This window comes from Vulpes vulpes, chromosome 8, assembly GCF_048418805.1.
Source record: "Vulpes vulpes isolate BD-2025 chromosome 8, VulVul3, whole genome shotgun sequence".
Taxonomy (NCBI): domain Eukaryota; kingdom Metazoa; phylum Chordata; class Mammalia; order Carnivora; family Canidae; genus Vulpes; species Vulpes vulpes.
The window spans coordinates 30,209,391-30,224,527 of NC_132787.1; the positions used below are offsets into that span (position 1 = coordinate 30,209,391).

The 15,137-nt window shown below is 36.9% G+C and overlaps 1 protein-coding gene across 2 annotated transcripts in view; it reads right to left on the reverse strand.

The window, feature by feature from the left end:
• DERA (deoxyribose-phosphate aldolase) overlaps positions 1-15,137 on the reverse strand; it is a 119,711-nt gene that overhangs the window by 34,321 nt on the left and 70,253 nt on the right. Inside the window, exon 6 of one of the 2 annotated variants that reach the window (XM_072765948.1) lies at positions 13,348-13,476. The exons of the other annotated variant lie outside the window; for it this stretch is intronic. Coding sequence (XP_072622049.1) covers positions 13,348-13,476 — 129 coding nt within the window. The remainder of the gene's footprint in view (positions 1-13,347; positions 13,477-15,137) is intronic. 2 annotated transcript variants of the gene reach the window in all.

The window sequence follows — 15,137 nt, forward strand, 5'->3', positions numbered from 1 at the left end:
TAAAAAACTCTTCAGGAAATTCTAAACATACAGCCTGGATTGAGAACCTCCTTCTAGATTGTTTTGATTTTAGAATATTTGTCCCTGGATAAATTCCTTACGAATTTGACCTTTCTGGATCTTGTTTTTTTTCACCTGTAAAATTAAAGCTTTGAAATTAATGAAGCTCTTTTATACCTTATAATCCTTTCCAGTTTTCAAAGCATTTACAACTTTTACAAGTTAACTTTTAACTTTAGTTGCTCTATTTCTCTCGACTTATCTGACAATGTACAAATCAAGGAAAAACAGAGATGAATTTGTAAACAATGACAATGTACAAATCAAGGAAAAACAGAGATGAATTTGTAAAGATCTTTTCGTGACTTAGACAAAAGGAGTTGCAAGCAAAATTCCAATTTTCCAATTTTGTTTCCCCCATACTTAAAGTTCCTGGGAGGACAAAAGTTACCTACACAATCACTGAATTTTATGGATTGTTTCAAGCCATTATGTTAAAAATTTTAAAATGGAAAAGAAGAGAGAAACGTTCCATACTCTAATATTTCACTGCCTCAGATACATAGCTTCATCGTTCTAACAATGACTTTTTTGTATATGCTTCCATTAAAGTCATGACTGCAGAATAAGCTGATGATTTCAAGAACGCCCCCTCACTCCTTAAGTCTTTTTACTGAATAGCTTGCTGAGCAATTTAACACACAGGGTCCCTAATTTCTTTATTCTGGTGATGGTAATATAACCTTTGTCTTGCTTCAACCAATTTTTCTCTCAGCAAGCACATCTTCCCAAGTTTAAAAAAAATTTTTTTTTCATTTATTTGGCTTATAAAGTAAACCGAGAAACCTGCAAATACTTTTTAAAAAGCAAATAAAGAAATATTCACCCATGCAGAAGAAAACAGAACACAGGAGAATCGCTTGCTCCATTTTATAATATTATGGTACATTGTGTAGTCTTGTGTCAGTATTTATTATCAGTCATTTAGTTTATGATAGAGAATAACTTTTGATTACTGATGCTTGTAGTATTACTCACTCTGTCTTGGACTGTTTGAAGATCTGTATTTTTATTACAAAGTCCAATAAAAATAAAGTGAAAAACCCATAGGTCCCAAAACTGATTCCTGGCTTGTGCTGTATGTCACTCCTTTCCAATCTAAAAAGTATTTCCTTCTACTGTTAGTCTCTGTCTCTTGCTCATAAGCAAATTTATCTCCTAATGCCTCATTCTTTATTTTAGCCATTAATCTCCCATTGAGAACCTTACCAAATGCTTTTTGCAGATAAAAATATTTAATATCTACTAGATTTCCCCTATCCACAAAACCATCCAACATTGCTTAGAGGGAAAAATCAATCTTTTGTACCTGAATTTAAGTTTGCTGGTTTGACTCAAAGTATTTTTTCCAACTTCTTCAGGTCTTTACAGGAAATAACAGAATCACAGTGCAAGAATCCTATTTCTCTTTGTTATGGGTTTAATCTTGCCCCTCAAAAAGGTACGTTGAAATTCCAATTCCTGGTACCTTAGAAAGTAACCTATTTGGAAATAGGGTCATTGCAGACATAATTAGTTGAATAAAGACAAAGTCTTGTCAGAACGCCTGGGTGGCTCAGTTGGTTAAGTACCTGCCTTCAGCTCAGGTCATGATCCTGGGGTCCCGGGATGGAGTCCCACATCAGGCTCCCTGCTCAGGGGGCAGTCGCTTTTCCCTCTGTCCCTCCTCCTGCTCATACCCTTGCTCTCTCTCTCTCAAATAAAAAATAAGACAAGGTTTTGCAGAGTAAGATGGGGCCATTAAGTGACTGGTGTCCTTATAAAAAAGGAAGAAACACAACAGAAATATATAGGGCCATGTGTTGATAGAGACAGAGAACGGAGTGTTGCACCTATAAGCCAAGGAATGTCAAGGATTGCCAACAAACACCAGAAGCTAAAAAAGGCAAGCAAGGATTCTACCCTACATATTACAGAGGGAGTGGGGCCCTGCGGGTACCTTGATTTCAGGATTCTACCCTTCAGAACCATGATAATAAATTTCTGTTGTTTCAAGTCACCCAGTTTGAAGTGGAAACCGAGGAAACCAATACACTCTTTTCTCATTATTTCCATATTTGGGGCCCTGTCTATACTGGATTGTAATATACATTGAAATGTCTCACACACATGTAACAGTTGTGTGTATGTGTGTGATATGTTTTTCTCTTCTTCATAGGATCACACTGAACTCTAAAACAGCACACATCTCTAATGGGCACTTAATATCACATATGTAACAGCTCCATCGGGCTGTCATTTAGCCTGTGCTTTGAATATCTCCTACTCCTGATGTGACCCATCCAATTTCTGGAAAATCTGGACCTTAACAAAACTCTGCCTTATACGAGGCCAGAATCCATCTTCCCACAACTTCTAAAAGCTGGCTCCCAGTCCTCCTATATTGGAATAATAGAGATTAATCATGCTTTTTCATCCTTTTTGTATGGGTGTATACAAGTATTTGAATTCAGTATCATAACCCCAGCAACTGCCGTCCTCCCAAATAAGATGCCCACTTTCCTTTTGATCGCTCTTCATAAGAAGTTTTTAATGTCCCTCATCCTTTGCTAGGTCAATCCTCTACATGTGCTCCAATCTCATCACTACTGTCCCATACCCTTTTATGTCACCCCCTCTGCTCCTTCATTCTCAGACTGCCTCCAATGGGTGGATAAGAGAAAGGTCCACTTTCTGGATCACTCCCTAGTTGTCCTCTCACCACCCAGGTAGAAAATCTGAAAATAATCAAGAGCCTCAGTGCAGAACTCCAGCAGCAGTCATTAAGTCATGATCCCACTGATATTCCGAGGGCATCATCATGGGACCATCAGCAGAGCAGGTAAACACACACACACAAACAGTATAATCCACCTGAGGTGAGGATACTCTAGGTACCCTTCCTTTTCATTCAACAAGGGTTACTGCAGGCCTATCATGCATGGGCCCCTGGGCTTACTTCCATTGTTCTCCTTCATGTTTATTTCATGTCTGCCATCCCCTGTAGTTTTCCTCCAAATACTGTGTCTCTCTATTGTCCTTGCTTCCTCTGTATTGTCTTTACTTTCCTTGTCAATAAAAAAGTCAGCTCAACATATAAATCTCACTCAGAGACTCTAAAAATACATCTGTGCCTCCAAAGATTATACACAGCTTCTATATAATATCTTACATGCAGAGGAATTGCAGGATGGAGAACAGGATTGTACATGGAATCTAGAGTCAAGAGTCCTTCAGAATTTTGCCACTGCCTCAGTGTATGGCCTTGGTCTTTTCACTTAACTTCTCAGCACCCAGGTTTTCATCTATTACAAGATGATAAGGTACCTCCCCTAGTGCCCTCTTAAGACAACTGCAAAAAGAATCTGTGAACTAGTAACCTCCCATGATTTATTAATCTTTACTCATTTGCTCATTCAACAAATGTGTATCAAATATCTACCTGGTGCAATATGTTGAGAGACCCATTCAAGGATTCCAATTTCCTAGCATTTAAGAGTTTGCCAATACATCAGTAACCATCCAGCAGACATTAAAGAATAAATAACAGAAGTGAACGTGTTCGGAATCAAAGACAAAAGAGTAACAGAATCTCAGAAATGTGAGCAAGTATCTATAGGCCTGGCCTCTTTGTCATGTATCAGAATTTCATTGAGACATGAAAAAAAGTCCCTTAATGTTTCTTTTAATTCAAAACATATATTTATTAAAAAACTGAATTTTATACATGTTGTTTACAAATATATCAATGCCTTTGTACCTGATAACTAAACCCATCAAGAAGTACTTCCTAGGCGTCAGCCCTGTACCTACAAGTTTCTCTGAACAAGCTACCTCTGGAGAAGGCAGTTATAAGATTTTAGGTTGGTTTTTTTGTTGTTGTTGTTGTTATGAGATTTTAGAATACGGTGGGTTATGTTTTTAAAAATCTTACACACATACACAGTAGTATATACAACATAAAAAAAATGAAGCTTATTTGCTTTTTTTCCTCTAAAAGCAGCCATGAAGAGGCAAAGAAAACACTTTATGTTTACATGTATACTTATTTTCTTTAAAACAACACACAGAGACCAAAATGAACCATCAGAAGTTCCTGTACTACCAGAAGGCCAGAAAACATGGCAGCTTCTCTCTCGTTCTGAGCTATTTTGCATTCAACAAAGGATGGTGAGAGGGTGGACGAGGACTGCAGGGTGGGTGGGTGGGTATGATGGGGTAAACCTAAAACTTTTGCTCCGGGGGGCTAAATTTAAATTTGGTCCCTGAAATGAGATGGCAAGTTAATTAGTTCTTATTCTATTGGTGGTTTAATTTTCAGGGCTAGTTTAAGGAACTGTAAACCAATTTATGCTTTAAATCCATTAACTCTTAACCCAACCCGATATTCTTACACTTTCCCCAGTGGTGAACTCTCAGCTGTAGCATATCTTTTCATAAATTAAATGTTTTTCCTATGAAAGGCAAGATCTTATTTTTAAAAACCCCCCAAACGAGAAAACCAGGCTGGATCCCCACAGGGGTCTAGATGTGCCATCTGGATCAATACTTCTTGAGTATACGAAGATTTTCAGCCTCAGATGAAGGACTCAGTGTGACTTGTGACAATCTTGAGAAAAATAAAAATACACTGTCATTTACTCTACCATTTGACTACCATTTAAATTTTTTAAAATGGTTTTTAAATCTTAGATGTTAATTTCCTCCTAATCATAGCATTTCTTTTAAAGCGTTGGTTTCCTTTAGTTATAACAGGTTTCTCACGGTTTATTTTCTTCCCTTCGTTTTATTATTTTTAATGGCTTCCCTTATACTTTCTTTTATTTCTCTGCTTCATCTTATTGTTCCTGAATTACTCTGATCTTATTGGGTTGAATTTCAAATATCCCCTCCCCTGGTTTCTACTTTTTTCATTTTTGATTTCCTATACATTACAAAATTCCAGCCAAGTTCAAAACTCATTTTGCATTCCTTCAAGGTCTGCTTTTCTCAAGCCCCATATTTTTGTGTTCGTACTTTTCCCACAGATCTTCATCAGCAATTCAAACCTGATGACATTATGATTGCATCTTTAGTGCTTTTCTACTCCAACCTTATTTATCATGCCTGCATTATTTCCAAAGATAAGGTCTAGAATAACTTCAGAATGGAACTTGTTAGCTGTTGCGTGTGTGTGAACAGTCCACCGCTACTGAAAGATAAAGCCACTTTTCTACTTTCTGGCATTATTCTTAATGTGTGCGTTTGTGGGGCTGAAATCCCTTAGCAGTAGATGGACCTGCTTTAGACTTCTCTTTTCTATAAGCATGTTTCCCTTTCTATCTTACTTCCTATCACCTTGTTCTTGGATTGTTTGATGAAAAAATATGGCTCTCGTTTTTCTTTCCTGATTATATTCCTTTCGAATTGCTTACTCTTACCTCACCCCCTCCTTTATTTGTATTTCTCGCACCATACTGCCAGCAATGTGAAAGTCAGATCCATTTTCCTTGACCAAAAAGCCAAGGCAGAAGGTTTTTTGTAGCCCTCCAGCTGCCTCAGAATCTTCTCAAAACTTTTATATGTCATACCACTGCTTGTGTCATTCAAACAATGCCCCCAATACATAATCTCCTTGTCAACACTATAAATTATCTATCTTTTTGTTCAATTAAAATAACATTTTGCTCTCCAGATAACATGTTCAAATTCTACAAGGTCATGGTACATCTGGAAGGATGAACCTAGGTCTTCAGTGTTTACTTTGCCTGTTTTTACTTTTCCTTATCTCTTTCTTTCTCATTCATCTGTCTGTCCATTTGTTCATTCATTCATTTCAAAATATTTTCTTAGGCTGTCTTAGATGCCAGGCATAGTAGCAATCACAGAGAAATACAAATAAGTTAGACATAGTCCTTGGCTCAGGATGGTTCATAGTTTTGCAAAAGACTCAACAGGTAAAACAATGGATAATGATACTGTATGACAAATGCTACTGGTATTCACAACTGTCCTAGGAGCACAATGGTATGAACAATAATTAATTCTGCCTCTAGAGGACCATGGAGAGGTTTGGCAAAGTATGAATATTTTATTTAAATCTATAAAAACAGCTTAGAGGAGAAGAGAAAGCTGTAATAGACAAAGGAAATGATGTAACAAAGACAGAAGTATGTGGAATGTTTTCAAATATCAATAATGACCATATAGAATTGCAGCAAAAAATCCTTTTAAACTGATGTTCCCATTTTGCCATAGAAAAGTACCTACCTCATAGAGTTACTGTGAAGGTTAAATGTAAACATACATAAAGTCCTTAAAATAGTATCTGTCACATAGTAAGAGTTCAAGAAATGCTACTATTACTATTGTACTGTAGATTGTATTACATATATTTCATCTCTTTGAAATATTTTCTTTCCTTTTTTTCCTCCTAGTTCCTGGCTTCATTCTGGATCGTTGTGGCTGCTGAGTAAGTGATCTCCAGTTAAATATTTTATTCCAATACACATCTAAGGAGATAAGGTGGCTTATAGTTTCCAGAGTAAAGGAATTAGGAGGTATGACAAATAACCACAGCTGAGAAGTACAGGATAAACAATTTAATTGAGCCACATCTAAGAGTGATTCTAAACTTATCAAATTCTTTTGAAAATTTTCTTTTTTAAGACAGAGCCAAAAGTTGGCAAAACAAGTTCCTATCTAAGATTCGCTGAACAATCCTACTAACATATTAATAAGCTTTGAGATCATCACAGAATGGAATCCTGCTCAATATATTCTATCTCCTGCAGCTACACCAGATGGTTCTGAAAAGTGATAGTCTGAATAATGCCTTATAATAGTCTAGGAAAAAAAGATTCAATTATGTTTCCTTCCCAACTGAGGTAGGATGGCGTAGGAAGGTATGCTGATATTTTTTAATAACTTGCAAAGTACTTTCTATATAATGCAGCCATACACATTACTTCACTTGAAATGATAATCAGATTAATTCATTTACTTAAAGTCACAAACTGTGCAAGAAAGAACAAGAATCCAGGTCTTCTAACTCCATGACCTATGGCTCCTTCCCTTAAAACATCTGAAAGACCTAAACCAAAGTAAACCAAGAATAAGCTAGCAATCTAGTTGACCAAACATGGGAACATCTAGGTTAGCTTTTTATTTACAATGAAGCCTGATACCAGACCAATACAGTTACATGTCTCTAGCTTACTATCCAGAGAATTGGTCTGCAATAATCTAAATAGCTATCAATGTAATAAGATAACTATTATTAATGTGAATGATGAAAAATCTTTCCTTTTGAGATTTTTATGCTAAATTAAACAGAAAACAAAAGCCAGGAAGATAAAACAGAATAAATGTACCAGATTTACCCTCCTGCTACAGCCATACCACTGAAACAAAATATAAAAGGCAACTATTTTCAGGCCCTGGAAAACTGGCAGCTCAAGATACAGATGCCGAGATAATCCAGTTACATAAATTAGTAGGGAAGGACTTTTAATCAACTGTTATAAATATGTTCAAAGACTTATAAAAAATATGATCTCAATGAGTGAAAAAATGTTGAACATCAGCAGAGAAATGAATCTCTAAAAAAATGAAATGGAAATTCTAAAACAAAAAATGTACAATAGCATAAATTTCACTACATGGGCATAAGAGCAAATTTGAGTGGAAAATAAGGGTCAATGAACTTGATGATCCATGTAAATTAACCAATCAGAAGAACAGAGGAAAGAAAAAAGATTAAAATTAAAATGAACAGGGGGCGCCTGGGTAGAATAGTTGGTTGAGCATTAGACTCTTGATTTCATCTCCAGTTGTGAGATTGAGACCCGCATCAGGATCCATGCTCAGGGAAGAGTCTGCTGGAGATTCCCCTCCCACTCATGCTCTCTCCTCTCCCTAAAATAAATAAATCTTTAAAAAACTAAAAATAAAAAAATAAACAGGACTTCAGTAACCTGTGAGACACTATCTAGCACTCCCATACTTAAAGTCCTAGAAGGGAAAAGGGGGGTCGAAAATATATTTGAAAAAATACCTTTGGACATTTTAGTCCAAAACTGGGTGGAAAACATCAACCTACAAATCCAAGAAGTTTAGGAAACTAAAAGCAGGATAAATACAAAGAAAATCATATTTAGGCACATCATGGTCAAATTAGTAAAAAAAAAAACAAGGATAAAGAGATAATACTAATTGACCACAGCCAGAGTAAGAGGAAACCTTACTTACAGGGAAACAAGAAAAAGTGGAATTCCAAGAAATGGAATGGCATGTTTAATGTATTAATGTACTGAAATAAAAGTAAAATGATAATCTGGAACACCATATTCAGCAAACAATCCTTGAAACATGAATGCAAAATGAACACATTTTCAGATGGACAAAATCTAAGAGAATTAGTCACCAGCAGACTTACAAGTAAGAATAAAGAAGGAAACGACATATGTGTGAGAAAATATAAAAGACTAGTTTTGCTTAGTTTTCTTTTAATGTCCTTAAAGGACAAATGATTGTTAAAACACAAGTCACATCCTATTTAAGGAGGAGTTTATAAATAGATGGAAAAAACACCACTAAAATAAGTCAAAGGACTAAAGAGGGTGTAAACACACAACTGTTGTTAAGGTTTTTACACTCATAACACATGAACTGTAAAGTAGAATAATATTAAATCTATGTAAAATGTGGTAAGTTAAAGATGCATATTGTGGGACGCCTGGGTGGCTCAGTGGTTGAACTTTTGCCTTCGGCTCAGGGCGTGATCCTGGAGACCCAGGATCAAGTTCCGCATCAGGCTCCCCACAGGGAGCCTACTTCTCCCTCTGTCTAGGTCTCTGCTTCTCTGCGTCTCTCATGAATAAATAAATAAATAAATAAATTGTAATTGCTAGAGCAACTGCTTGAAAAGTACAAAAAGGCTGTAGGTAAAAAGTAAATAGAACAAAAAATAAAATGAAGTGTTATCAAATATTTAATGAACCCAAAAGACAGCAGGAGAAAAGAAAAAATGGATCACAATAAATAGGAAACTAATTGCAAAATGACAGATTTAAGTTCTATCATATCAAATATTGTGTAAAATGAAAATGAACAAAACATTCTAATTAAAAAGTACAGATTCTCACAATGGAATAAAAAAAGACTGCCTACAAGAGATAGCTTTATATATATAACAGAAGATGGGTTATATATTTCATACGTACATATATTTTTTTTTCATAATAAAAGGATGAGAAAAAGATATACCATGTAAATGGTAAGAAACACACAAGAAAGCTGGTCAGGTTAGATTAATACCAGACAAAGCAGACATTCAGACAGGACTAATACAGGAAATAAAAAGGGACATGTCATAATAAAAGCATTAATTCAACAGGTAAACAAACATAACAATCCTAAAAGTGTATACACTTAATAACCAAACTCTAAAATACATTTCAAAAAAACTGACAAAACTAAAGCAATAAGTGGACAAATCTACAATCATATTTGGAGACTTTAACACCCTTGTGTCTTGGTAATATACAGAACAGGTAGACCAAAACAAAATAAAACAAAACCAGATCTGAAAAATGTTATCACCAACTTGACCTACTTGATATTTATAGAACACTGATACCAGTATCTGCAAATAAATGATATTCTTTTCAAGTGCACCGGATGCATACTTAAAATATACCATAAAATGGGCTACAAAGCTCTTTACTTTCAAAAGACAAAAAATTCTTACTCTTCCCTGAGCATAACAGAATTTTAAATTACAAGTCAATAACAATAAGATATCCAGAGAAGCACAGAATACTTGGGAATTAAACATTCTGTTGATCTATCTCTGTTAATATTTGCTTTATGTATTTAGGTGCTCCAATATAAATGTTTATTATAAATAACACTCTAATAATATCCTAAATATCAAGAGACATTACAAGGGAAATTAGCAGTATTTTTAACTCAATGAGGATGAAAAAACAACAAAGCAAAAAATTAGTTTTCTGAAAAGATTAATAAAATTGGCAGAACTCTAGCAATATTCTTTTCTACCAAGAAGAAAGACAGAAACAAACAACAGGAAAGAAAACAAAAATGACAACATCAAAAGTAAAAAAGGAGGTATAACTACAGAGCCTATAGACACTAGAATATCATAAATTTTACAGCAATAAATTTGGCAACTCGGTATATTTGTACAATGGAATACCTAAGCAGACTCCTACACACAGAACAACATGGATAGATCTCACTGCTATTATCTTCCGGGTGGAGGGAGAACAGGCACAGAAGAGTACATACGGTATAACTCTATGATGTTCTAAAACTGGCAAAGCCAATCTACGCAGATAAAATCAGAGCACTAATGGCAGCTGGGGCAGAAGGTAAAAAGTGTGGAACTGAAAGCAGAGGCACCAAAAATATTTCTGGGATGATGGAAAATATATATTGTAGAAAGTCATCATACTGTACACTTAACACTCCAATGTATACAAATTTACCTCAATGAAGTTGATTTTTAAGGAAAAAATATATCAATAAAAAATGCTAAGGTAGAACTGTAATATATATAAATGTAAATTCAGTCCAGAATTTTTAAAAATTCTTCAAAACATATCTCATTTCTATTATATACCTTCTTAAGAGAATATGAACCATAAACTATGGGCCAGGAAGTATGCTGAATGCTTTCACTTATTATATCTTGCAAAGATGGTTATGTGTCTTAACTCATTATTAGGTCAAGCACAGTACCTGAGGAGACAGCTGTGTTACAGCGAAAGTAATAACCCTGAAGCCAGAAGACCTATGTTCAAATAATGACTATATGTGATCTATTAGCTTTGTGACCTTAGACAAGTCACTTTTAAGTTTCTTCATCAACGACTGAGTTGATGTGAAGATTAAGGAATATCATTTTAAAGTATCTGGTAACGCACACACAAATATAAGTTTTCTTACCCATAGGAAGTGCTCAACAGACACTGATTAAATCAAGAAATGAAAGAGATAAGCAACCACTTGGACAGAGATACATGCAGACAGGAAGAGACAGGGGACAGCATGTTCCTACTCATGTTTGGTTTGGTTTTGTTTTTTTTCTTGTGGAGGGTAGAACAGGGGCTTCCTGGCATGACGACTTAAACCATGTTCCTATCATGAGCAGTAGGTACAGTGAGTAAGATAGGCTGGAGGTTGGCTGACCTCCCAGAATGAATATACTTTCCTTATGACCTGGTTCACAGCATTCTGGGCTAACAATCCCTTGACCTGGCAAGGAGCATGAAAAGGGAGTTTTTTACCTGCCTACCTAGGACTCCAAAGTGCTTTACCCAGGCTCATAAGAGCTGCAGCGAGTCTTCTATTATTGCAGACCTTTGAAATGCCAACGTAACTGATAACCCACTGTTTACAATCTTCCATTATTCCTCATCCTTAGGTTTTCAGAGGTTGTGCTCTAAATGAAACAACCAGAGCAGAGATCATCTGGATACAGTGGCAATGAGTAGAGCAATAGCTTCATGAATGCCCAGCAAGTTGATTTTCTGTAGAGTTCCAGGGAACAATGACAATCTGACAGTACTTAAAAAGTGTATGAGTATAAAAATCTAGAGGGTGACTAAAACAAAGGTTCATAGTGAAGACCTGAGAAGTCATGTATCTTCACTCAGATACGGAGCCACTGGTAGGGCATCTAGAAATGTAATACTCATTCACGCTATAGTGTGTTATGTCATCTGACAGAGGGTTCAACAAAATGCTCTGGGGGCATGCAGATGAGATACTGAATGAAGTGGTGAGGGAGGAAGCAGTATTGGGGAAATACTCTTGAAAAAGGGGACGCCTGTGCTGAATCCAAAGTTATGAAGGAATTACTTGGGCAAAAGGCATTCCAGGCAAGGGCCACAGCATGTATGATGACTTGAAAGGGTTGGATGGTGCCATCTGTGGAGAACTATAAGGAATTTCATATCGCTGGGGCATATGGTGTGAAGGGACAATGAGACTGCAAAGGCATAGGCAGGGTCTTAAGAAGGACCTTTTAAAGTCAGGCTGAAGGAATTTACATTTTACCTTGACAATGAAGGGAATCCACTAAAGGATTTTTTTTTTTCTTTGACTGGGCAGGCCAGGTGCCCCTTGTGGTGACCCTGGCTCTCTGAAAGTGATGTGAGAGTGGAGGGCAGGGGAGGTAGAGAGTGCAGCTTCTGGTGAAGGCCTTGTGTGTGTGTGTGTGTGTGTGTGTGTGTGTGGTGTATGTGTGTGTTGTTTCTTATTTATGCAAGTGAATTTTATTTCCCTCACATCTCACTGAAGAGAAGGCTGTTCCTTCCATCACCTCTCTCCTCATGTGCTCTCCACCTTCACATTTTTCTTATGTATTAGAAGAGTCATTCAGTGGCAAGATTACATAAAGCACACTGGATTCAGAGGTGCCCTGCTGGCAAATACTAGCTCAAGTGTACAGGTGCACAAGTATTTTCCTTTGTCTCCAATTGGGTCCAGGGACAGCGTAAGCCACCAAAGGATTTTAAGCAAGCACTACCAAAATCAAATTAGCATTTTTAAGAGACTATTCTGGCAACAGTGTGGGAAACAGATTGGATGGGAACAAAAGCAGAGACGGGGCAAGTAGTGAGGACACTGATGTGATCCATGTTGGGTATGGCCGGAGAAGGCAGCACGCAGGATGGAGAGAAGATGTGTTAGATACAGTGAAGAGGTAGACTTCTCAATACTCATTCACTAGTTCACGTGAAGATGAGGAAAAGAAGGAACCAAGCTTGACTCCCAGGTTTCAAGCTTAGATGTACGAACGGACAGGCCTGCTGTTCAAGGAGATGAAGAAGTCAACCTGCATTTTAAAGTATAAAAAGCAATGATATTGCACTCCATTTTAAAAGAAAAATTAACACAAACAAAAGCACTGGCTGCCTTAGACGGTATAGTTACACATCTCTGAGAAAAATCAAACACTTAAATTCACAGAGAGGAATAAGTCAGAGTTAAAGAAATTCCTGTCTAACATATGTTGATGAATGAATAATCAAAGAATAACAAGAAGGCAATTCACTAACAAGAGAGCCATCTACTGCCTTACAAGGATAGTGCAGCAATGAAATGCCACAAAAAAACGTGGGAGAAAGCCAAGTTTGTGACCACTTCACACTGTACATGTATTCACAGAATATCTGAGTCCTCCTACAAAAATGTCCAAGTGGTTAGCATTTTTTAGCTAATAGCCAAATATTTTAGCTTGCTTGTTTCTCCTAAAAACATCAATTCAATTTATATAATCATTTGAATTAGAACACTTACCTGCCATCATTGCTATCATACTGGCTTTATAGACATTAGTAAGAGATGCAAGTTCTCCTGTTGCTAAGATGGTTTTGAGATGAGCCTCCCCACAGGCCTTGCGAAACTGACGAATCTCATCATACAGGGCTGGGGGAGGAAATAATTGAAGCAGTTACAAAGCAGGCAAGTGATAACATAACTTGGCAGCCATGTGCAGCTGGTAGAACCCATCTCGGATTTAGGAAACATAAAACATTTGTCACTTTCTAAAAATCACCCCAATTTAATATCGCCTAGAGCATTCTGTTGCCGTTCACATCCTGTTACAAGAAATGCTTAGTTTGTTACCAGGGAACTTTCTAAGCCCCTGCCCAAGGTCCAGAGCCACACAGCTTTTAAAATATCATTATAATGACATGCAAATCACAAATAATTTCTACCTCTCCCATATGTTGGTTACTTACGAGAAAAAACACATTTATCTACCATATATGGGGGTGTGCCACTTTGCAAACTAAATAAAAAAAATCCTCAGGTCCTTATTAATACTTCCATTCACACATAATAAGTTCCCTTGTTAGAATATAAAGCAGGCCTTTCCTGAGAGCTCTGTTAATGACAATAAAGATGTAACAGCCTTCCCCATTATCTGTTTAAATATCTGACTAAAAAGCACTGGCCTAGCCAGGTATGCTGGATGTATGTGCACAAAGCCAATTGTAGAGAGACTCATAGGTGCAGTCTTGAATCTATTCACCCCTGAACGTGGTACCAACTCTGGCTTTTGAGGGCTCCACTAAGCACCCTGAAAACAGCTTGATTAAAAATACACATACACCCCCAAAACCCCACAAAAACCTATACTCAACAACAAAAAAAGAATCAAGGGGGGGGAACAGTTCATATTCAAACAAAATCGACAGAATTTTAGTAAACAAAATCAGCTTAATGAGTATGAAAAAATTTTTTTAAAGATTTTATTTATTTATTCATAGAGACAGAGAAAGAGAGAGAGGCAGAGACATAGGCAGAGGGAGAAGCAGGCATCATACAGAGAGCCTGATGTGGGACTTGATCCAGGGTCTCCAGGATCACGCCCTGGGCTGCAGGCGGCGCTAAACTGCTGCGCCACTGGGGCTGCCCCAATGAGTATGAAATTTTTGAAAAATTACTTAAAAGAGCCTTCTGTCATGACACCAGTAGATCTGGCTTTTACTCTGCATCAGGTTCGCTGCACTTGTTCGCTGAACTTGGGTTATTACCACACACTGTTGCATAGTATCAGGACTTTTTTGTTCCTCTGTATAGGTGTATATTTTAGGATATACACCTATTCAGAATACATAAGCACATGGTCTAAACTGAGCAGGAAAGAAACATTTATAATATGGGATAGGGTTAGGGTAAGCAGTTTTGAATGCAGACACGAGACCTCCTTATCAATTCATGCGTTTACTAAAGTCCATGTAAAAGACTAAAAATTAGTCACAAGTCAGCAAACTCAGTCAAAACCATGAAAATTCTATCAAGATGAAGAAGACCTGGCATCTCAATCCCAGAAAACCTGAACTCAACTTGAAGCTCAAAGGGAAAACTGAACCCAAATAAAAGCAAATATTCTATTACAGGATGCTTGGTAAATTTTAGTGTTTGTCACTGTCAAGAGATGGCATCTACAGAAGGTTTTTCAAGAAAGGACTGAATATTTTCACAAATCCCTAATAATCAGTGGCTTGGAGCATTAGAGATGATCTAAGATGCCACACTGCCTACCTGACCCTGGGCCATCCTACCCAAATCGTGAGAAG